Source organism: Homalodisca vitripennis, chromosome 4, assembly GCF_021130785.1.
Source record: "Homalodisca vitripennis isolate AUS2020 chromosome 4, UT_GWSS_2.1, whole genome shotgun sequence".
Classification (NCBI taxonomy): domain Eukaryota; kingdom Metazoa; phylum Arthropoda; class Insecta; order Hemiptera; family Cicadellidae; genus Homalodisca; species Homalodisca vitripennis.
The window spans coordinates 120,852,328-120,878,098 of record NC_060210.1 but is presented as its reverse complement, the minus strand read 5'-3'; the positions used below and the strand labels follow the sequence as shown (position 1 = coordinate 120,878,098).

The 25,771-nt window shown below is 33.5% G+C and overlaps 1 protein-coding gene across 4 annotated transcripts in view; it reads left to right on the top strand.

Annotated features, from left to right (window-relative positions):
* LOC124360054 (GIGYF family protein Gyf-like) overlaps positions 1–25,771 on the top strand; it is a 90,371-nt gene that overhangs the window by 63,293 nt on the left and 1,307 nt on the right. For 3 of the 4 annotated variants that reach the window (XM_046813313.1, XM_046813310.1, XM_046813314.1), the window contains 8 exons: positions 7,764–7,923; positions 9,828–9,991; positions 11,179–11,365; positions 14,793–14,978; positions 17,194–17,347; positions 17,940–18,173; positions 19,583–19,788; positions 21,304–21,435. In XM_046813313.1, coding sequence (XP_046669269.1) covers positions 7,764–7,923; positions 9,828–9,991; positions 11,179–11,365; positions 14,793–14,978; positions 17,194–17,347; positions 17,940–18,173; positions 19,583–19,788; positions 21,304–21,429 — 1,417 coding nt within the window. In that variant the 3' untranslated portion in view covers positions 21,430–21,435. Of the gene's footprint in view, positions 1–7,763; positions 7,924–9,827; positions 9,992–11,178; positions 11,366–14,792; positions 14,979–17,193; positions 17,348–17,939; positions 18,174–19,582; positions 19,789–21,303; positions 21,436–24,938; positions 25,093–25,771 lie in introns of those variants that run through there. The other variant, XM_046813312.1, reaches the window with a different exon arrangement.

Here is a 25,771-nt window from a genome sequence, read left to right as displayed (position 1 = left end):
CATTTTCAGTTAAAAATCTTATTCTTCATCATATGCTCGATTTGCATCAAGCAAAGAGGAATATGTATGTATAAATATTTTCTTGATCAGAGAACCAAGGCAAAATCAACTATGGCACAAAAAATACTAAGACTGGAGTAAATTATAATAGCTATAAATATATACTTTTTAACATACTTTCTTGATCAAGGCAAATTTAACATTTGCGTCAAAAATATAATTCACTTAAACCAAACTGCTCATATACGTGCAAAGCGTATGAAATTACATGTGAAGTCATGGGTAATTGCTAGTATTGGAGTAAAATATGGACTTATTCTAGCCCAAGTTGCTTATGAAGCATCAATTACATTTTTCACTTATTAGAGACAAATGTTCAGTTAGTAGTAATTAAATGAACATATATAATTATATGCATCTTTAATTATTAAATTATTTTATTAACATTTCGTTACACAAGTTTTAGGGTCTGTAGTTTGTGCAAAAGTTCAGACCCTGCACTAATATGCTCATATCTTGTGTAAATGTGTACAAATGATTACAATTAAGTAAATCTTCCATAACATCAGCAGTTTTCCCTGTTAGGTCATTGTCTTTAACACATGCGGGTTTTTACATTAAAATAGGTTTTTTGAATTACATAGAAATATATTTTCTTCAAAATTATAAATGTAAACATTTTTCCGAATTACAAAGAAATATGTTTTCTTCAAAATTGTAAATGTAAATGTTTCTTGCTGTACCACAACATTAAGCCACAGTTAACAATTTGCCACCGACTCATTCTTCTGTTAGTATAACACAGAAACTAATTGAACATATTAAAGGATAAACAGAATTGCAAGTAACAATAAAAAAGTAATATAAGTCCGTTAACAAATTGCTCACATCAGTAAAAAAACAACAATCCGCCATCACATGCCCATTAGCAAATTGTCCACACATTAATTTGATGATAGATCAGTACGAGACCGAAGACTGCTGCAGACTGGTTTTACTCAACGTCTGATAGTGGAGGTAGAGGATGAGGATAATATGGATGCTCCATCCCTAGTTTCCCCAAACAAACAAAAATAAGTGAAAGTCTGCCTTTGCGCCATTGTAACTTGATACTTGTAACAATGTATTAATAAAACTAAAATGTTGAGATTTTATAATGGTAGTAAAGAAATATTGTTGATCTATTCTGATAAATTACAAAATAAATTGCTTAATAAATCTACATATGATTTATTGTTGATATTACTATTATTTTTATATAGATAGAATACATTTTCTTAATCTTAATAACCCACTCGGTACCATAAAAGATTCAGGAAACAAATTAACATTATTCTTCAGTTGGGCTTGGCCAGTGAAATCTCCTACCATGGTAACAGTTACATTTGAGGCAGCAATAGAGGTAGTTTTATCAGTACCATTTCCAATATTTGTGAATTTATTGGACATTCTCTGATCAAGACTCACAAAATGTCATACATTACTGCCTAACAGAGAATGAGCAAACAGTCACTTGCTTTCAGCAAACAGCTTCTGAACTGTTATGAGGTAGACAAAATTGTGTCTTTTCAGAAAGTATTTCAGTTTTATTTGAGTGTTTGTTGTTGAATAAAACATTTAATCATGGAAAATACATAAAGGAATAATAATATCATTATGTAAAATAATATTCATATCAAAGAATTAATAAATAATCTAAGAACACTTTAAACTAACTGACTGATACACTTAAAAGACTTATAGTACTGCCTGAAATGTAGGCAGAGATTTTAAAACAGGAAAACTTTACAACATTAAGACAATTTTAATTTTGTATGACTTACCAATTACTGCATGGAGAATTATTAACAAAAAACTAAATCAGTTAAATCTAAAAAGGCCAGGTTAGCCCTTTCTACTATCATAATATAATTCCAGAAAAATGTACAAATTTTTGCCTAAAACTATATTAACTCTAAAATAAAAATAATAGGAAGGTAGAGATTTAAAAGTTTAAAATAGACAGCACAATAACTTTCCAATACCAAATATGACTCTTTATCGCCTTTTTTTGAAAGATAAGTGCTTTCTGATCCCCAAATTATCATTGCATAGGATAAATGTGGGTAAATTAAAGCTTAGTGTACAAAAAGAAGAGTACTCTTGTTAACCAACATTGATAACCTTTATATTACAAATATTCTTGAAGATAAACAAGTTACAAATCTATACGAGAAAGAAATTTTTGTCCAAGTGCAAAAGTAACGACCTCATTTTTCGCAGTTACAATAGTTTCACCTACAGAAAAACTTAGTGTTTCCCTAACCTTGCAGCCGATAGAAAAATCAAGCACTTTTGCACGCAATATATGATTATTAAATCACTGCACTATACTATTTTACTTGACAAAAGTAGTGATCTTTAGAGCTACAGGACAATGGTGCGATGTAATAAAAGGTGTGTCATCTGCAAAAAGACACTCATTGTCGCTTGTAACACAAGGCTGTGTCATTTAAATACAGAATAAGTAGTAAAGGGCTTAAGATGGAACCTTGGGACACACCTTAAACAACAAGCTTATCCATGGTTGTACAATATTTCAAGAGATCACTATCTGAAAATAGAATTTTAACCATTTGCCTTTGTTCTGTTGATTGGGGTGTAAACCACTTCAAACCTACACCCATTTTCTCTAATTTGCTTAAAAGCATCATAGTCACCATGTCTAAAGCCTTTCCAAAAAAGACATCCTCTGCAGAGTTTTTCCTGTCAAGATGATTTACAATTTGATTTGTAAAGGAAACAGAGCATCAGCTATAGAATAATTTAAAAAATCCAAACTAATTAAAAAATATAAGATTGTATTTAGTCATAAAGGAAATCAATCTATTAAAATCAGCTCTTTTTTAAAACCTTTGTGAATTAATACGTTGATATTGGCCTATAGTTTTTAATTACATCCTTCCTTCCTTTTTTGTGGAGTGGCCTCATTATTGAAAGCATAATTTATTAAATGTAGAAGGGGATTATCAAGAAAATTGGGAGAGGATCTAAGAAATTAAGGTAATATTAACTCCAGCTGAGATCGTTGGCTTTAAAGAGTGAATCAAGTCAAGAACCTCCTTTTTATTCACAGGTTTTAGGAAGAAAGATGATAAAGACCTACATTTTTTAAAATTTTGAGTCAGCTTTGAAATAAACAACTGAGTATCCTTGTTCAATGTTTGTAAAAAAAAATCATGAAATACATCACCGACAACTCCTGGATGACTAACCAAAACATGTCACTATCCTTCATTGAGACATTGAAATCAGCTTTGCTCTTAGTACATGTTCTATTTCCAGATCACTTAGATTTATTTCACGAATTGTTTATTCTATTCATTATTTGAAGCGCCTTAGATGTTTGAAAACTTTTACAGAAAACTTAATAAAATGTTTCTTTAGAGAATTGGATTGTTTTCTAATTGATTATAAAAAAAGTTATATATTCTTTTGCAACAAGAAAACAAGTTAGTTAGCGAACAGATGTGTAATTACAGTAGGGATTCAATTATCCAGAATGCAATAATCCAAATTATATTTTAAGAGTTAAATTATTTTCGTAATTCATTTGTTATTGGTATAAACCAATTTAAAAACGGAAAGTTGCTCAACTACACTTTTTATGAATTATGTTATATGTACTACAGTATGAAAATCATACTGTCTGACCACAAAATATCTCTCTTGAGTAATGTACGAGTGAACAATTGACTGCTGCTAGAAGCTACACTATTGTCGGCCTTAGCGATGTTTCCATGCACATGTCGGAATATTGTTATATTTTAACACATACATGTGTGTTAATATTCTCTGTCTTATCAAAGGTCTCTTATTACAATACAATTAGATAGTAAATGGAACAATTCAAATCACAAATCAATGAGTACTAGTAGTAAGAAAACTGTCAGTCTTCACCTTTACGAATCTTTTCCCGAGCAGCTTTTAAAGACATCATAGTAAAGCAGATTACTTATAATATGTATAACAATCACACATAGTTTTACTATATTGGGAGGGACACAAAGCAAAGCTACCGTGAAACAATAACACCAAGTATGAGTAGCAGCTAAGCTACATATTGAGTGGAATAGTGTTCCAAATGATTTGAAGAACATGAGCGAAGAGAAATGTTTCAGATACGAGTAACATCTGAAGGAAGAGCTTTTCTTAATTGAACGTTCTACTTAAAAACCAATATTAATAAAACATTAATAAGAAATAACAAAATGGATATTTAAAAGACATATGGTATTGTTAAATTTAGACAACTTCCTTTGCATCATGATACAGTTTGAAGGCAAATTTTGCCTTCTTTGAAAGAATGGACTCCTTGCACAATTAGTTAACTCTTTTAAGACACTCGGTACTGTCCGGTTTATTTGCCGCACACTAGAGGTGCTCCACAGTCAGCATACATATAGCATATTTCTCATCTACCATGATCAACTTCAGCAACATCTTCATTTATCAAACTGTCACCAAAATTTCTTGATTCATCTTGTCTGATCGTGATTAATAAATTAAGTCCACATTATGATCACAATTATTCTCAGAAAATTTACATACTGATGAATGTCATTAACTCATTAATGTTTCCAGGAAGTAAAGGAAACTTTTTAGTTGTATTTATTCAAAAAGAATTAAAATATTATAAAAGACGAAAATAATACATTATTGCACCTTCTAGACGTTATAACTGTTCCTTTGTGTGTGTGTGTGTGTGTGTGTGTGTGTGTGTGTTTTAGAGTGTTAGCAAAGTTTGATAATTTTTGAAACAGGAACACACAAAATGCTACTTCAGATTCTGTGCGCTCATAAGCAGTTTCTTTACTTTTACGCTCACTCTTTGTTGTATTTAAGTATACAAAGCAGTGTTTTAGTTTTCTTCAGCCATTTTCCCTTGCTGGTAGAGGGTGGGGGAAATTGAAATCTGACAACCGTAGTGGCTGCTGGGCTCCATCCACAGTGTAGATATGTCCTCTTCTCAAAGTATATCATGTTATTATTTTTGTCGCAAGGAGTCAGAACATTACAACAATAATGGTTTTGAGCATTTCAGTCAAAATAATGTAAACAGCCATAGTACTGATTATTTGAACAAGATGGACAGTTAAAATCGTTATTACTGTTTTGGGATAAAACTGCTGAACCATCTGTACACTTCTGGAACCACTTTAAGCCACTCCTCAACAGGTTAATGCCAGTCTGAGAGAACAACTCTGAGATGGGATTGTTTAAGTTAGTATGAGATAGTGAAAAGCCCTGTTTTTATGAAGATAAGGACCACCTTGTACTGCAGCCTGTTTCAGTGGTGTTTATTCGTATACATTACTAGAGACACTAATATGACATTCACTTCATGATTGTTGCCATTTAGTTAGATGAAAAAATCCTTATAATAAAAACCAACATAACGTAGTACCGAAGGACCTGACAGAATGAAATAGTTTTGATGGAGACAGACAGTTGGATTTCTTTTTAAACCCAAAATCAATAAGGTTATCCTTTGCCCAAGAAGAACCTATGTTTCAAGATCTCTAGGACTTTTCTGTCAAGAGTTATCGTACAGAGAGACAAACAACACGATTTCAATAGGGCCTTATCCTTAATAATAGTAAATGGTAAACTGTTACTGTTGTGCGAGGTATCTGGAGTAATTGCTTGATTTGTTGTAGGTGAGTAGTTATACAATTTGGTGGAATTTGTTTCATAGTGGATGCTTAGTCTAGCCTATTGTTTATTTAAATATTAGAGTGGACTCTCTTGTATGTGACTTGGCTTTATTTGTTCTGTCTTAAGCACCTATCACTTAAACTGTCTACCCCACGGAAAAACCACTTCTGTTATGAGCTGTGAATGGAGCTAGAGAAAATGAAAACAACTAACAAAGAAGCTGTTACATGTTGGTATTTTCTTTTTTTTTTGTTTAGTTTCCTTCCATCTTTCATTGCAGTTTGTGTAGGAATTTCTTAAAATGTATTACTAACATTATATGAAATTTATATTTAAATAATGATTTTATAATCCAACCATGGTTTGGGCAGCGACTAGTAGAGTGTGCAGTTAACAGACTGCAAGGTTTTATGGTAACTTGTGATATTTCATTATACTGTATAGATAAATCGTACAGTCCCTTTAGTGCATTTTGATTGTATAGTTTTATTGAGAGATGTACTTAAAAACACAACAGTGTTGTACATTTTGGTAGATAACGATTGTTAGTTAAATAGATTTGTGACTAAAAATTCAATAGGTAGTTATCGATTGTATGGTCCTACAGAGTATTTATTAGCAATTAATTATGAAGTGTAATACTTTATAAATAACTTCAGATTCTACATTTTTGACACATTCACAATGACGACTTATTTCTGGATTTTCTTTTATTTGCCGTCAAATATTTAAATAAAAATGGCAAAAAACCGTAATAGTTATTTTTTACCCTAAACGCCTGAGTGTAACAAAAAAAGTATGTAGGCTTGAAAAATTATTTCGATACATATTTTTAATGTTCCTTTGTGTACCCCAAGAAGTATATAAAAAATTAAGCAATCGTGCCTCTGACAGGGGTTTATGTAAACGTAGGATCAAATTTTACGAACCACCAAGACAGGTAAACAATAAAAACGCAATTGGGAAATGCATAGCAATATTTACCTCATTGGGCGCACATTGTGCTTTATGAAAGTCCTGTGTACCCAAGCGGGTATACGGTGGCAGTTGTGAGAGATCGCATGTACCCGATGAAGTACACGTTGTCGTAAACGTATTAAAGATAATTATCCTTTGGATACAATATTCAACATTATGTTGTGGAACATTTCTACCTGGTAATGTATTTTGTAGGATCTTTATAGACGGAGACTAATAGAAACAACATCATTGACTTATTATTGTTTATTTTTTTTATTGGGTGCTATGCTTTTTGCTGGTTTGAGTCAAATATTATAATTAATAAAGAAATTAATTTTTAAACACAAATAAAAATTGCACCTAATAGGTGTATTGTTTGTTATTTGTTGAAAGATTTTAACTCATCTTTCCTGTTTTAATCATTTAATTTTTAAAGCAAATATGTCCATGATATAAATATACTATTTTTCAAAGTATCATATTAAAACCGGAGTAATGAAATATTTTGCCTTAAATTTAAAGCAGTCCACAAAAATAATTATGAAGTAAAAAAGAAGTATAAATTTACTGTAGAGTGTATAACATAAAAATATTAAATGAAATCACAAAATAAACCATCAACATTTTTGATACCCAGTAAACTTAGTGGAAAATTGCAGTTAAGAAGTTTTATACACATTCACATGTACATAATGTTTTATAGCTGATATCTGCACTGTGTTATTATTTTTTTTTTTTTTTCCATATTGGATTTTGTTTAACCACTGAATGTTGAAAGAAGAGTATAGGGCATACACTTTATTATTAGAATGTCGTGAAAGGCTCAGGAGATACAAATAAAAGATTTTAAAATAGATAATTTTAATGAGCATTATCAAGGCAAGGACAGTTGGTGATGACTGTTATGGCAATTATCATATAGGGACAAATTCCGTCACGAGACACTCAAAGGACTAATAATGGTACAATTCTATGAGTAATATGGCTGTATGATCTGTCAGGTTATTAGGCATAGCACTATCCTTCAGGTTACTAGTGATTAATGATGTAGTTTTATTGCCAAGTTTTGACTTTGTGGGTCTTATGGTAATTTTTTTATTTTACAGAAAACAAGAAGAGCTGCTGAGGCTCAAACAAGAAGAAGAAGAAAAGGAAAGAGAGAGACAGAGGCAGATAAAGGAGGAGGAGGAGCTGGAGAGGAAGAGGAAAGAGGAAGAAGCAGAGAGAAAGAGAGTACAAGAGGAAGAGGAAAGAAAGAAAAAGGAGGTAAGTAATGTTAAACCTTGTAGTAATGTTTTTCTAGATAGTTATACAGCATTTGCTAATAAATAATATTGATGTTCTGGAACTGAGTGATTAAAAAAAACATAATTACTAGAAAGGTTAACATTATTAATAGAAAGGTTGTTTGCTGCATGTAGAAATTAGAAGAGAGCCAACAGAATACTAAATCTTTTGGGAATTTTCCGGCTAATGTTTATAGTCCGGGGAAAGAAACAGTAGTGAATTCTTCCTAACCCCTGTGTTAAAATTGTCAGCAGTTTCTAACCTTCAATGTAAATGTCAGTTTTCAATAAAAAGTAAAGGAAACAGGATTTTTCCAGACATTTTCCATTGTTCAGTGATACAACAAATCAGTAATACTAAGTTTCGAGATCTGCAATCTGATATCTTTCTCAGGTGAATAATTTACCTAACACATGTTCGGAGAAATTCTGTTACCTTCACAATCCTTCCATCGTCAAAAACAAACTTCAAACAAAGAATAAAAAGTGGTGCAAAATAATTTCTACATTCTGAAGTCACAATCTGTTACTGTGCTGGTAATAGTCACTTGAGCAATTTCTTTCAATATAGTTATTTTATGGTTATAAATTAAATATAAAACAAATATTCTTTTACTATTTGGGTTTTGTTTGATTCCTATTTATTCTTATTAACACAAAGTAGTGACGTGATATTCCAAAATGAACCCCCAAATGGCTAAATAACAGTTTCAGTTTGATTCATACAATATTGCTGGATGTTAATAATTTTTCTATTAACTAAAACAATATTTACTGATTGGTTCGATCTCTGGGAATGAAAGAGCTGATGTCCTGGCTGACTTGGGCTTAGCGTCCAATATGATGGAACCTCAACCGTCCTGTGCTATTTGTAGGTGTGAATCCTTGAGGCTGTCTCAGAATGGGTTCACACTGAACATAATAGAAGGTTGAGGCTGCATCCCGGTCTGAGAATGAGCAGAATGATCTTCCCTTAGGGTGGCGTCTGACCTTCTCTCACTAAGTATATTGGTTTCTTCTCGAGTTGTGGGTCTGATTACGGGATATGGTCACCTGATGAAGCATCTTCACAGAGTCTGTATCCGTCGAGAGGATCCGCTCTGTAGAATGTGTGACGAGCAGGAGGAAACTGTTGAACACTTGCTCATTGACTGCCCTACAATAGCAAGGGAGCAGTACACCATCTTTAGTAGTTTTGATAAGGGTGGCGAATTTCCCCAGGAGGACCTGATCAGTTGTTTTCGACGATATGTAGAACTGCTGAACCCGTAGACTTTTATGCCTCATGGTGTGCTTCCAGGGTGCGCAAAAAGCCCTTGAGGCTTAAGTGCATGGCAATAGGCCGCCCCATAGAAGAAGAAGATTGGTTCTTAAAAAAAGTATTATCTTTACCAGTGAGGATTAAATGTGTATAGATCCTAGCATCTAGAACACATTGTGTGTGTCATAGTTTTAAGTTTTCTTTTATCAATATTTAAAAATATATTATATCAAATATAACACAACCATGTGTCTCAGACATGATTGATTGATTGATTAGGCCCTAAACAAATTAATATAGCTACTAAAATTCTTGAACTTTTTATTATAATGTACACAACACTTAGTATAATTATAAGTAATGTTTAGCATATAATGTCCTTGCTGTGCCTCCTGCTGACTGTTGTATAAAAGAAATATAATATTGTTGAAGATATGACGTAATTAAAGTTTTGAATAAAATAACACTTTTGCAATGTTACTATTCCAATATAATTACATACATTAGAACATGTATACCCTAATTAGAATAACATCCCAGATTTTTAGCAAACTGTTTAACATTGTAGGTTTTAATTCATTGATCCAAAATGTCATTTGCTTACTGTTTGGTTCTTTTGTTAGGCTGCAGCGGCCAAGAAAGCTGAACAAGACCGGCTGAGAAAGGAGGAAGAGAAGAAGAGGAAAGAGGAAGAAAAGAGGAGAAAAGAAGAAGAGAAACGGAAACTAGAAGAAGAGAAAAAGAGAGCTGAAGAGGAAAGGAAGAAGTTAGAGGAAGAAAGGAAAAAGTAAATTTTCTTTTATTGTATTCCCTTTAAGTATCTTTCTCTTCAGGTGGACAATTAACTCTAGATCTGATACAAGAACATGTAAGTGTGCTTCTCAGTCATTCACTAGTTATTCGCTTACAACAAAAACTATAAGATAGCACAAGGGTTTTGTTGCCGTAACATTGAAAGAGATTTAAAGGAACAGTACTCAAGATTTCCTCATCTGAGTGCATTATAATTGTAACGACAAATTAAATATTACACACAAAAAACTACTCTGTCTCTGTTAAAACGTTGCTACCAAACAACTAAATAGTAAATTCTATGCTTGGCTGGTCTGTCAAGTTGTGATATAAAATTAACCACGATTGGAAGATCAGTAATTCTTTTTACAAATTTCTTATTGTATAAAAGGTTTCAAATTAGGTAGTATAGCCCACACATAACAATCCAAATTCGTAACCACTTTATGACTAGTATGTATTTAAATAAATACAAAATAAAACTTGTATTAGGGTTAAGAAAAATGTTAAATGAAATTTTGGGATAATATCAGAACAATTTTATAAGTTTCAAAGAAAAACAAAATTACAATTTTAAAGATTACTGTTTTTTTATTTAATTAAAAAAAATATTCTTCTGATACTTGTGTCAATTAAATATTACTGTTATACAACTGAGCAAATGTGTTGTTGAAAAATAACTAATATTTTTATATTTTACTTTTTGTTTCGGGCAAAACAAATTACTTCACATGTAAAGAGCAATTACAAGTGTTGATGGCTAAATAGAGTTTTTATTGTTTAATACGATAAGTAAAGGATGATTTGATCAAACAGGTACATTGTGATGTGGTTGGATAGGTATAGTATGAAATTGTTTGTTTTATTTGAGTAATGTAATTATTTCTAGATAAACCTATATATATTTGGATAGCTTATGTAAAATGTATATGTTAAATTCATTGTAAAAGTTAAAATCTCATTGTGGTTGGCAATGTGTAAGCGAATATCTGGGTGCAAACTATCTATATCCATCTTTAAAATAGATCTTCTAAAATACAAACTAATATGTGGGAGAAAGTTTGGAAATTACAGATAAATATCTTCACATTTTAGAGCTCGAATGAGTCTTAAATTGTAAAACATTGATTTGCGTGTTTTTTTTTTAACAATATCCAACTTATAGTTTTTTTAATGTTGTAGAAAAGAAGAAATGACCCGGAGACAAAATGAGGCATTGAAGCGACTGCAGGAACAGCAGCAACAACAGCAGCAGCAGCAACAACAGAGGGCTAGCAAGGCGACAGCTGCCCCCTGGACTTCTCCTCCTGTACCAGACCCCACGGTAGCAGCTAGCCTGGCTGATATACAGAAGATAGAGCGCAAACAGGTACAACTTTCCTACTCTCCTTTTCACTAGTTTAAACATTGTAACTATTACAATTTGTAGGAAACAAGAATACTTCTAAAGTACATAAAATTAATCTCTACCATCCCGACTTAAGCAAGGCCAAGAGGTCCCCTCACCTGGGTATATTTTACAAAATCTATTTATATAACTCTTACATTTTTTTTAGGTTTTAATTCTCGTATAATATATTTACACATTCATACACATTACACAGTGTATGTAACGAAAGTTTGGCAAAAGAACAAGCAAAAATGTTAATTTAAACACATCTCATATCTTGCTTCATTTAGTTTCTGTTTGTCTGTACGTGTTTTTTTATTTTAAAAAAATCAACTCAAAATCAGTTCTTGCAAATAATTTGAAACTTAGAATTTATGTTAATCTTACCAAAAGAACTAAAGACAGAAAACAGAAATACAGTGGAACTTCTATATATTGAAACTCAAAGGTAAATACAAAACTTCGCAAATTTCAATATAATGAGGTTTTATATGTCAATAATTTTTAAAATCAGCAGTTGCAAGTAAGAATATCCTTTTAACCTTTAAAAAGAATAAACACCTGACCACTAGTGTTAACAGACAAATTATGATTAACAATACAAATGCACAACAGTTTAGCAGGTTATGTAAATAACAGCTGAGTTTATTTAAGCATTACGGGGGCGTGGCTGCCAGGATCACAAAACAAAATAATTCACAGTAAGAACTGTATATTCTGAACATAACGATACTAAATAAAGAGCTATTCGTCTTCTTCAATCGAACTAGAAATTACTGCAAATTAACACTGTGCTCAGTCCATGGGCTTAGGAGTACGACTTAAGGCTTGGATGCGTATGTGCATTTTCTGAGGGAATTAGTTCCAAGTGCCAATAGAAGTCTTTTAATATATCAAAATTCTCAACTATCGAATATATTTTTGAACTAATATGGGGTCGCTATCACGTAATAATTTTGTTGGTTAACATTTACCTTGTAAAATTGATAATTAATATGCATTTTTAACGTATGTCAGGCTGTTTCTGGGATTCGACAAATTAGAGGTCACTCAAATAAGTAAATAGAACTATCCAAATAATGAATCTTCTGGGAAGATAAGCTGGAACTCCAGGTACCAAAAACGATCACGGAAGAAGAGAATTCCCTACTAGCCTACAAGCGAAGAGTCTAAAGGGGAACTGACACCAGTCGGTGAACCATTTCAAAACAAGGGGGAGGTTTTCCCTAAATTAAAGGTAGCAGAAAATATTACCAAAGAATATGAACACCTTAAAAAAATGTGGTTGCTACCAAAATTACAGGTACTAGAGAGTGTTACTAGAGAAAATGAACACCCATGGGATGCAATAGGTTAATAGAATTAAATGAATTAATTACAATTTTGCTAAAGCTAGGTACAAAAACATAAGTATGTTACTTTAGATTATGCATAATTATATTTATTATATTGATGCAGTCCAGACATTCTTTAGGAGTATTTTTAAGAAAACTTACATTATTCAACATAATATTTATTGAAATTGTCACGATTGCTTTGTTGTGTTTTATAGATTATCTTGCTACTAACTTATTATCTAACTTGTTTTTTTACCAATTTTCAAAATTCATTTTCTTTGTTCTTGACATAGAGGTCACCTCAGGCAGAAAATATGCAACATAATGTATAACTGTCATCTAGAAAGTAAAAAACGATTACGCATAATGCTTGGTACCAATCCTGCCGTGTAATTTTATTGTGCAGTTACATGTTTTTGTTTTTAACATTTTAAAATTGCTCTGCTTGTAAGAAAATCTCACAAAATGTACTGTTGATTTGTTTTATAAAGCCACAAAATGCCTGTTGATTTTAATTTCTTTTGAAAAGGGGCAAATAAAAAGCATATTTGTGGGAAAATGCAGTGAATTAGTGAAACAAATTACGCATAATGGTAAATCAAAGTAAACTCAAAGTGGACATCAAAGTGAAAAAGCAACCTTTCATTACAGAAGAGGCAGAGTTAAGATTGGATGTAACTGACATACATTCCATTGTGGAGGAATGAGATATTAATCATTCAGTCAGCTTAATCATTCTTTACGTTTTAGGTGACCCCTATATAATACAAGTTGAAGGTATTTTACATTTTGTATTTAACGTATAAAACATATCTCGTAATACCTTAATTTATAAATATGGCAAACCCACGTCACTTAATATTAATATCCATACTGTTCTATGTTCCTGTATAATTGTTATTTCTTTAATATAGTGTTATTTTGAAAATAGCAACGGTTTATTTTCATGTTTGTAGACATCATATGCTTTGAACTATCCAGCTGTTGATGAAAATTTTTGTTATTGTTTATGAAAATGTACTGTTTGTTTTGTTATTGAAATATTTAAGGTGTGAAGAAGTTAGGGTTAGTTTATATTTTCTGTTTCAAAATTAAAAGTTGTTATCAGCTAAATGGTTTACAAACAAGAACACAGCTCAGGTTGTCTACGGACTAGTTCTCAACATTAGCTAGTTGTTTTTCATAGTGTGTAAAGAATACATTATATTAACATGAGAAGGTAATGCTATAAACAATTAATGGTACTTTGGTATTATCTGGAGGCCACTATTTTTGGAAGAGTTTTTCTTATTGGGGACCTAAAAAACTACATTATTAGGAAGAACAGTTAAAAAAAATGATTTACTGTGAAAATTACATGGCATTATGATGATCAGTTCATGTTTTCTGCCTCACAAAAGGAAGTGATGACTGCGAACAAGAGGCCACTCTTTCCCCATCTAATATTTGTTATTACGCAATATAAGTAGGTTTAGATTAGGTTGTCATAAATTTTGAGTTTAGCTCCAGTTAACTTTTATAGCACCGTCACAGACTTCATTCCTAGAATATGTTCGTCTGACGTTTATGACAGTTTCTCTTTTTTCATTTTATTACTTATAAATTTTAATTGTATACTTTTTAGTTCCTTTTATATTTATGAGATAGTAAAAACAGTTGAGTGTTAAACATAGCAAACTACAGTATCAGAAAATTACCTGTTCTATCTTTGCATTGCTCAGTATTAGTGTTTAACGTAGATATTTTTAGACGTGGCTTTCCAATTCTTTTCAATTCCATTAATACAAACAAACAAAATCAACCGTGAAGTGTCTGCAATTTTTGTCTATTTACTAACACAAAATTTCTAGTATTATATTACCGGTTTTGCAAAACTTATAAAATCTGTTTTACTTAATTGATTTGTAATAGTAACAGCAGAGCCAGTGGCAGAAGATTTATTAGGTTTGTCAAGAGAATAACCTGATCAATGGTTACCTTAATTAGGTATAGACCAAGAGCAGTCGTCCTGCCATGTTAAAAGTCTGACTATTGTACAGGCTGATAACCATTTTGATGTCTGATTGCAGCAACAACAACTGAGAGAGCAGCAGGAGATGCTGAAGTCGTATCAAGAGAAACACCAGAAGCAGCTGGAAAATTCAAAATCAGGGTCCAATCTCCACCTTAAGTGGGTGGAGACCATGAGCAGTCAGCCCGCCCGGGTCAAAAGTTTGGCTGAGATCCAGGCGGAAGAACATGAACGAATGGCCAAAGTAAGTCTGTGTCTATGGTTTTACAATTTTTGTTAGTTTAAAGATTCGGTTCCAAGCTAATCCAGGAACAGTAAATAATGAACTGGATCTACATTTTTAAAACTGAAGTTGAAAATTATATATCTGGTAATAATAAATCTTATTGAATATTGTACAAATCTAAATAGTTAACGTAAGTTTTTCATGGCTAACATAATTAAAAAAAATTAAATTATTTATAAAATTATAGTATTACATTAAAAATATTGGCTTACAGAATCTGCATCATGTTAAATAAAATGCACTGTCAATTTCTCTATGTAGCAAATATAAACTTTTATTTGGCTTATTTTTAGTTCAGAATGGGCTTGATGAGATTAAACAATAAAAATATTAGCAGTAATGTTCTGTGTATAAGTTAATTCTATCAAGGTGTAATTGGTTCTAATAATAAGATAGCGGCACAAGTTGGTAGGAATTGTAATAAAATGTGACTCCATAATTGTCACTGCAATGATGTTTTACATTTTTAGGTAACAGCACATTGCAGAAAATTGTTCAGTTATGAAGGAAATCTTACTGTGAATAAGGTGTCAAAGTATCCACTGTGTGATAGCAACACACAAAAAAGAGTGATGAGAAATCAAATTGAAGATTGTTTAAAGCGACTTTCATGCCAAACTCCCTTGTAAATGACAAGGCGATTTGAAACAATTTGCTGATGAGAGAAGGTTAACTCACTGCAAATAAATGGGTTTTTTCTATCTTAAAAATATTTTTTCTTGAAACTTAATTTTTATAGTATAGCTGATTAAAATTAATAAAATCATATCAAAAACAGATCATTTGTTTCTTTGCATCTAGAAAATGGACCTAGGGTGCTATATTTGCAGTACTCAGAAGGGTTTACTTATAGCTGATTTACACCTTCCAGTTGACCCTACACTGGGTACAGTAAAAACTGATGTGTCACTTAAAGCTGGGCAACCTTATACAGTGGAGTCCCGCTAATCCGAACACGTGTAATCCGAACGTCGGTTAATCCGAACAGGTCCAGGAGGAATTATTTATAACGATAATGAACAGTTATAGGAACTAATTACTTAAAAAATGAAAATGGGTGCATCATTTCGTACATAAACAAAGAAAACTTTAATTAAATAGACATACAGTATTTTATTAAGACAAATTGTGTACGGTACAGTACAAAAATAATGAAGTTATAAATACAGTACCAAATTGAAACTTATAGGTTAAGTATGAGTTAAATTACTGTATTAAGAAGTGAAATCAAACAAAAATTGGACGTACAGTACTGATATTATTATTGAATACAATATTAATTGTTAAAAGACATAAATTCAGTTATTGTCTTCTGTCGCATTGAAGAGAGTCTATTGGATGACGCGTAGTTTCACCATCGTGTCATAAACATGATATCAGCAGGTGTAGCAGTAGCCTGTTGCTCTAAGTATCGTAGTGCAAGGTTAAGCGCCTGCTGCACCGTCTGCGTGTGGCACCAACTCTCCTTATCACCCAGGTTCTCGTCGTCCCGTAGCGCGTGGACCCGTACAATATCCAGTACGCTCACATTGCTTAAACAATAGAACTCTCACACTAAATATGGTAAATGTGCTTAGTATTCGCAAACACGTTTATTTGTCAAGAAATACAATTCAACAGTCAGAAAACATATTTTAATAAAAAATATTGATAATTCTATAACAAAATAGACCCATTCTCAAGTTTAAAACCGTATTTTTCTGTAATTCTGGCTAATCCGAACAATCACATAATCCGAATAGGGCTCGGTCCCAATTAGGTCGGATTAACGGGACTCTACTGTAGATGTCAAGAAGTGACACATCACTAACTGCAGATGTCGAGATATTGGGGTCCAAGGGTAGATCGATGGGTCTAGTCTTCTGTGGGAGATGACTTGGGAGTTGGTGGGGCTCCCTAAGTGTTAAGGGTTGTTTCTAGCCAAGATATAAGGGTGTACATCCTCATGACTGCTTTGACTGAAGAGGGTGGTACAGAACTGGCTTTCCCTTCTTCCAAGGAGACAGATTAATGCCCAAAGTTCTTCCTCATGAATCTTGACAGGAGGCGGCCCCTACCTCCAACTTTACTCGTCCAGAATACACTTTCACTCTGGAAGCAGCACAAAGGTCCTTTTAGGACTAAGTGCAATTTCTCAGTTTCTTGTCGTAAGTGAACAAAAACGTTTTTGCAGCAAGCGGAGAAGGAGAAGGCGGAACGTACGGCTGCTGCCAAGGAGGTGCCTCTGGTCGCAACAGGCTCCATTTGGGCACAACAAAACCTCTCCTGGAGTAACTCTCAGCAGAACACCGCTAGTGTCTGGGGCACTGATCCCACAGTCTCCAACTGTGAGTTGATAGTAAAGTTAGCTATAGAATTATAAGTTCATACATTTTTATTCGTTCATTTTACATTTAAAAAAAGCATGCCTACATAATGATTTAAATGTAACTGCGAGGACACCTAATTTCACAATCAAAATTTCATTATAAATTTTTATGGGTTTTAAGTTCCTTATAATAGCTTATTATTTAATAAGATTGGTATAGTCATGTCTAAATTTGTCATAAGTATTTCTTATATACGACAACATGGGTTTTCCACTCACTTAATTTTCAATTCCTGCATGAATGCTTAGTTTTATTCATATTTGTAGTGCTTAACCTGATGGACATTTCAATTGGTGCACAGACTCTAATTAATGCATGCAGCTAAGTTTTTAGTTAAATGTTGATGTTTTCTCTAGACTTAGCCTATTACAATTTGTAAATCGGCTGAATAAATCATTTGAATAATTTTATTACTCAAATTTATTGTGATTACATTTTATTTTTGTACTTTGTATGTCTCATTGTTCATCCCTTTGTGCTACTAACAATACTTATAATATTATTAGACATCTAAAGATGAAATAATAAGGGAACTGTTGTTTCTGACCAGCTGTCAGTGCTCGGTTTTGGGATGAGGTTAGTGCCAAGCCATCGAAGCCGGCGAAGCAACAACCTTCCCAGCAGCAACAGTCTACTGCCAAGAGTCAAGCCAAGACCAAGGCAAAGAAGGAGGAAGCTTCGGTGATGAAGCTTTTCGAAAAGCAGATTCCCAAGACATCCAAGAGTGAAGATTTTAATAAGTGGTGTGTCAAGACTCTCTCTTCCCAAGCCTACGAGGTGGATAGTGAGTATCTTTAATACATTATTAATATGATGGTGTTTCAAGACTCTCTCTTCCCAAGCCTACAAGGTGGATAGTGAGTATCTTTAATACATTATTAATATGATGGTGTTTCAAGACTCTCTCTTCCCAAGCCTACAAGGTGGATAGTGAGTATCTTTAATACATTATTAATATGATGGTGTTTCAAGACTCTCTCTTCCCAAGCCTACGAGGTGGATAGTGAGTATCTTTAATACATTATTAATATGATGGTGTTTCAAGACTCTCTCTTCCCAAGCCTACAAGGTGGATAGTGAGTATCTTTAATACATTATTAATATGATGGTGTTTCAAGACTCTCTCTTCCCAAGCCTACTAGGTGGATAGTGAGTATCTTTAATACATTATTAATATGATGGTGTTTCAAGACTCTCTCTTCCCAAGCCTACTAGGTGGATAGTGAGTATCTTTAATACATTATTAATATGATGGTGTGTCAAGACTCTCTCTTCCCAAGCCTAGGAGGTGGATAGTGAGTATCTTTAATACATTATTAATATGATGGTGTTTCAAGACTCTCTCTTCCCAAGCCTACGAGGTGGATAGTGAGTATCTTTAATACATTTTTAATATGATGGTGTTTCAAGACTCTCTCTTCCCAAGCCTACTAGGTGGATAGTGAGTATCTTTAATACATTATTAATATGATGGTGTTTCAAGACTCTCTCTTCCCAAGCCTACAAGGTGGATAGTGAGTATCTTTAATACATTATTAATATGATGGTGTTTCAAGACTCTCTCTTCCCAAGCCTACGAGGTGGATAGTGAGTATCTAAACATATTATTGATAAGGTGGTGTATTAAGCACTTCAATGGTTTCATTTGCATTTATATTGACAAATATAAATTAAATGTTTTGAACATAATTTTCATGCAGATGTGATTTATACATTTTAACTACATGGTGAACATTTCGTTTATTTCCTAAGCCAAAAATGCTATCCAGAAGTATATTTTAAACATGTTGAAAAACGTGAAAAAAAGAATAGGTCATCTGGAAATATTTATATATTATTGCACTAATTATAAATTAGGTTAACAAGCCAAACTTCACCAAAATGAGGTTATTTTATCGTCTCATTGAACTATAGTTTTGCTATAGACCCAGTGTGCTTTAAATAATAAAACATTTACAAAGTTGCCACACTTATTTTTGTATAAAACATTTTTACATCCTCATATTTATCCTGTCTTTGAGAAGTTTTATTTCAGAAGAAAATTTTTCTAATTTGTGCATTCTAGAACACGCTGTACACTAAAAATTGTGAGTAAAATATTCACACATCATACACTGTTATGTTTTTGAGAATAACTTTGAAATTATAATTTTTTTTTATAAATACTACAATTCAACTTTGTTAACGTTTCAGTTCCAACGTTCGTGGATTTCCTCCTGGCCTTTGAATCTCACAAGGAGATCCGAGAGTATATTCGCATGTACCTGGGTGATGGCAAGGAGGCCAACGACTTTGCCACAGAGTTCATAGATCGGCGGTCTCGCCTCCTATCTGACCAGCCTCTTCAGCGGCCTGAGCCTCCAGCACACACCAACACTAACCAGTTCCAGGAGGTCAAGGTGAGTCCCTAAAATCTATCCTAGACCCCAGTCCATGTGTTTAGCCAGGTGTTTTCTAGCATTTTGTAAGATAAAAATCTTAGCAACTGTGTGCGTGTAAAGGCAATTCATATTTTGATAATTTAGTTACCTTTAAATATTAGTTCAACAATTTATTTAGACAGATATGAATTAACACGTGTGTTTAAGTCCAATTTCTCACTTCATCTTGACAACATAGAGCACTAGCTAGCCCAGCTTACTTATTTTCAGAAATATACAACAGGCACAACTGAGTTTAAATTATTGCGATTGGAAATTCCATTTTATATATAATTTTTATATATTAAAGGTAAAGATATTTATGACTTAGATAAAAAATATGTGTATTACTGTATAACCAAAGGTTTGTAATAACGTTATTTAAATAATAATATAAGCACAAGCCAAATTAACAAAAAAAGGTTTTATATGTTTTGAAAATGTGTTATCTAATGTGGCCATATTGCTAAAAAATAATGCTATATTTTAATTTAGAATAATTTAAATTAAATTTTCTTAATACTACTTAAGAAATTAGATTTTAATCATTATTTAACTTTTGTGTCTGTTTAAACATGACACAAAATAGGTAAGTTATAATATAATAAAATACTAGTCTTCCAGTGTTTTAAACCTTTAAGCGTCATGAAAAATTGGACCTGATCTTTGATTAAGTTACAATTTTTTTAAATTTCCAATGTGTAAAGTTAAATTTATTTTTGTTTCTGTATGTCAAAATAGAGTTATTTAACGGTAAATAAAATTTGTTTAGCCCTTTTTGGATTTGCTAGGTTAATTTTTAACTTTTGAGAATATCGTAGAATAGCAGTATAGTTGTCACTAATTTTTTATCATTTATTCACTAAGTAGGGGAGTGTACCGGATGCTTCTCACTAACTAACTGGCTAGATACCTTGACGGGAGCTCCCGTCAATGACTTTGTGAATGGCGTGGGGCCACGCACGATAGACAGTGTTTGGCCAATTAGAAGCCACTGCCACTCCCATTGTAATAGAATTCGAGACAGGGCAACCCGTCTGTATGTTGCATGACTACTAGAACCATCCAGCGGCAAAATATTCAACTAACATAGCAGTAAGAAAATAAAGAATGCAAAAACGCGGATCCACGACAATAACGTTTTGAGCTTGTAGTGGCCCTCCGCGGATCAGCGTCAATAACGCTGGAAAGGTTAAACCTGATAACCTTTCCAACAACAATTAGCAACATAAACTACATGACCTAATATTATAGCCTTACACTAACAGTACACTGGATCTCTAGACTCAATATTCAACAGTCTAGTCTCCTGCAGGGAAAAATAAGATACAGTCAATTAAGAAAAATAGTTCCTAAAAAATTGTGTACACGTTTTTTTTACATCAGCCCTTTTGACCATTTTTTCTCTCGTCATGTCCTATATGGGAGCAGAACACCACACTCTCGACAAGTTTTGTTTTGTTTCATCAAATAAATTATTGACCACTGTTGCAGGGCAAGAATAAGAAGGTGAAGAAGAGTAAGATGACTAAAGTCGACAGTCGTATTCTAGGATTCAATGTGACAGCGGCACCGGACCGCATAAATGTGGGAGACAGAGACTACGGAGAAGGCCTCTAGTGGCAGGTAAGCCAGCGTAACTTAACAATGAACATGATGTTGGCATGGTCTAGGTCTCTGCCTTTAGTCTTAAAATGACCTCTGTTCCTTACTTGTATTCAGCCCTGAAAACTGAGGCTTCTGCAAAAGAAAATTAGATTTGTGGATTTCTTTTCTCCAATGTCCTTTGGACTCAAGAAATAAGCTCCTGGGAATGTTTTTTCCTGGTTTTGCAAACAGCAGGACAGTACAGCTATATATAGTCTGCTAATTCTTCTGCCTCTATGCAGAGTCTGCTTAAAACCACCATGTCTCGGATCAGATCCTCTTTTCCTAGCGTATTTTGACCACGAACTTGCAGTAGTTTATCCTGAAATTGAAACCGCCTGATCATTGTTCTTTTTTTACCAGTATCCAACTCCTTCCCACAGGTGGAATATTTTAGTCCGGGAGGTGGGAGTCAATTGTCAATTATTTATTGCGGAGACAAAATACATTTGTATAGCAAACATCAAAATATTTTCAAAATTTGGACATACATACCACATCGAGCTCTCATTCAGACATACATTTGACCACTCCTTCCACATTCATCCATCACCAATACTTCCCATTTCATTTGAGAGTCAGTTTTGTTATTGTGTGGTCTCTCAGTCATACTCCAGAAACTCTTTTACATTATAAAATGCATTTGAAGTTAACTTGCATTGTATAAGAACACACCTGGTTGTTTGTGAAATAGTTATAGTCCCCATATTTAGGTTCTTTGTCTCATTGGCTGACTCTGATATAACTATTATTTACAAGTCTGACGATTGGTTTTAAGATTGTCAAAATAAAGACATGTAAAAATGTTGTCATTTAGTATTAACAAAAATTTACCTCCTATTCGATCCCTAGCAAAACTAGTGTGACTATTAATCAATTTCTCTATTAAGAAATTATCTATAGGCCAGTCACTGTAGACAACAAAAATTGTATTACATCCAAATAAATTTTGGCAAGAAGCTGAATGTTTGGTATATTGTTAGGACATTGAAAATTAGTTTGCAGCTTCGAAATCCTTTAGGTTAACTTTTGAATGCCAAAAATCCTTCAAATTTTAAAACTTTTTGGTTTATAACTCGTGAAAGATGGAATTGTTAGTTTTAAAGTAGATAAAATATGCACAAATGCCCATTGCAGCTTTGCAGGCCCAATAGTTTCCCAAAATAATAAAAATTAGCATTTTATCCCAAAACGTTCAAAATTTATACTTTAATAATATTTTAGCTAGAATATTTGCTCTAATGATCATCCCACAGGGAAAGTTATTCTTTTTAAGTTATAGAACAGTTATTTCGTCTCAATCTGAGTTCAGAACAAAGTCTATAGGTCCCATAGGTTGTCTCTAATAAATCATAAGTTGATAAAATCAGATTATTCAATAAATTTAGCCAGACGAATTGCAGGCCTATTATTCTATATGTATTAAAGAAAAATGAGGAGTTATTATTAATCCATTGTTAATATGCTAGAAGATGAGTGAGTGCTATATAGGAGAAACGTGCATGTTGGAGATGAGAACCTGCTTGTGACGCCTAAAAGTATAAATTATGTGTTAGTGCCTAACAACGTATTTGTGAAAATAGGAATTACTGTAAGAATAATGAAACCCACTCCATTTGTATGCATAGGTATATGGCTGTTATGTAAACATGTTGGTGATGTAAGCTGTCAAAGCAGGATTGCCATTAAGGGATTAGGACCCTCGTTTTTAGCGAGGCCTTCTGATGTGTGAAGGCATCTCCCTCTCTCCGAGTGGTGACCAAGTATAACGAGGAAGGGGAGTGGCAGGTTCCTGTCCTCCCTCTCAACCATCTTGTCTCGGAGGCTTTCCTCAGTACACCCCGTCTGTACTTCGAAATAGCAGTATTTGGATCTGTAAAGAACCTTTTTAAAAAATCTTCCAAACCTCGTTCGTGTCGGTTTTTTAAGTAATTTTTATTTATTTTTTTTACAATATGTCGGATTTACCGTCGAATTTTTGTTCAATGTGTTAAGAAGTGCTTGGAAAGGGAATACTGATAGTGTTAAAACACATAATTGAGACGCTAATAGAAGTTAGTCAGAAACGTGGGCTTGAAGAGAACACATGGTTTTTGTACAACTTCAATGAAGTGACTGTATGTGACGCATGCATGAAGAAGTACATTGTGGAAGCATCCGTTCAACGTAGAGGAGATGTTTCATTTGCGTTGGAATCAGTGCGTTACATCATTGGATATAGTTATGTCGATATAAATAAGGAATATTTCGAGAAGAGATCAAATTGACCATACATATATGAGATGAATTTCCATTAAGTGAAGACAATGGAAGTGAAGAATCGATTGTGAAAAATGAGACAAGCTGGTGAATGGGGACAACAGTTTATTTAGTCTTTCATGTGTAAGTGAAATTGTTGCTGCTGAGAGTAAGTACCACAAATGGTGCTGCCTAAAATAACTCTTGTCATCTACCAGTGCAGGAGGTAAACAAGGGCTTCCTGAACAACCCCTCTTTATCAAGCCTCTGCTTATCTTGCAGAAACAAGGTACGAAAACCAATTTTACCAGCCTCTGTAATAGGCTGTGTTCCAATGCAAAAAACGTATTCCTCCAAAAGGGGTGGAGCTGGTTGTGAACAGTTTTCATCAACATCCTTCAATCGAGAACAAATGTCACTCCCTCTTGGATTGGAGCTGTCCCTCCATGCGTTTACTGGTTGCGACACACCCACCCTTTTATGGCAGGAAAACACAAAAATGGTGGGCACCGTTGAGAAGAATCCCTAGCTGGTTGGTGTGGCTACCACGTGCCTTAAGCCAGATGTGACTAAAGAGGAGATATAGCCTCTCCAGGCTGCAAGTGCATGGTTGCGCTATATGGCGGCGAAGAAGACGACAACCTTCAAACTCTTTTCTATGACCTTTTCCTCAGTTCTGCAAAAGTCCAGTGTGCTCGTCTACCTATAACCCAAGAAGCATAGGCATAGCACTCGTGTAGAACACAACACCAGGTTAGAAGTGGTTGGGGGTTGAAAAAAACCCTCTGATTGGGATTGGACAAGGAGCCAACAAGTGCTAACTCCTATCACCATAGCCCAAGATCCAGTGCCCGCAGCTACGGAACATGATTTCATGTAAGTGTAAGAAAGGGTATTTTGATGAGACCTGCTCCTCAAGCCATCAAGCATAACTCAAGTGCAATACTCTTTGCCGAATCTACCAGGGCAAGATGTGCCGCAACGCACCGTTGTGGAAGATTTGGATGAGGAATACTAAGATGTGGACGAACCTACTTCGAAAGTAGAGCTCCAACAGACTGAAGAAACAGCAGAGCCTGAGCCAGGAAGGAAGAAATCCTGGTATTCACATTAAAACAAATGGTGAGAGACGTTTTGAATAGGTACCTAGTGCTTTACATTTTTGTTTTTTGCAGCTTAATAACTGATAAGTAGCACATTATTACATTACTACAAATTTATGTTGTGGTTTAAATCTGTTGCAGGAGTCACCAGGCGTTTCATTCAATGATAAACACAACCACAACCCCCTCTAGACCACCTCAACTTTCATCTAAACCTACTACTTACATTTTTACATGTACATTTTGTTAATAAGTAATACTAACTGTAAATAAAAATTTATTTTCTAAAAATTAATCATCTTGGTCAATTTATTGAACAATCCGGTTTTTTCCCAACTTTTAGTTTTTTACAAGACAACTAGTAGGACCTATTGGACATAAGGACATAGTTCTGTACTTAGGTTAAATGTAAATAACTACTCTATAACTTTTTTCAAAATAACATCTCGTGGGATGATCATTAGAGTCAATACTCTAGCCAAAAGAGGATTAAAGTAGAAATGTTGAGCATTTTGGGCGGAAAAGGCAAATTTATATAAGTCCAATATCTTAGAAACTATTGGGCTCGCAGACTTAGGCTTAAACTTTTTCATATTTTATCTTTTTAAACAAAATAAAATAAAATAATTCATAACAAAACCCACCCTTCACAAGTTAAAGGCTAAAACAGAACAAAGTCCAAAAATTTCAAGGTTTTTTGGTTTCCAAAAGCTCAGCTAAAGAATTACAAAGCTGCTAGCGAGATTTAACATTGCTCTAATATGTCACAACATATCAAATATTCAGCTTCCTGACCTATTTAGACCTTCACATACCTGGTGACTAATCTACTATTGAAAGCATGAAAAAGAATTTGCACTGTACTAGAGTTATGCTATCAAATTCATAGTTGTATGACAGGAAGTAGAGGTCATTCATTTCAACTGGAATGGTCATGGAACCAGCTGTTCCAATGAAACATACAAATTTTCACT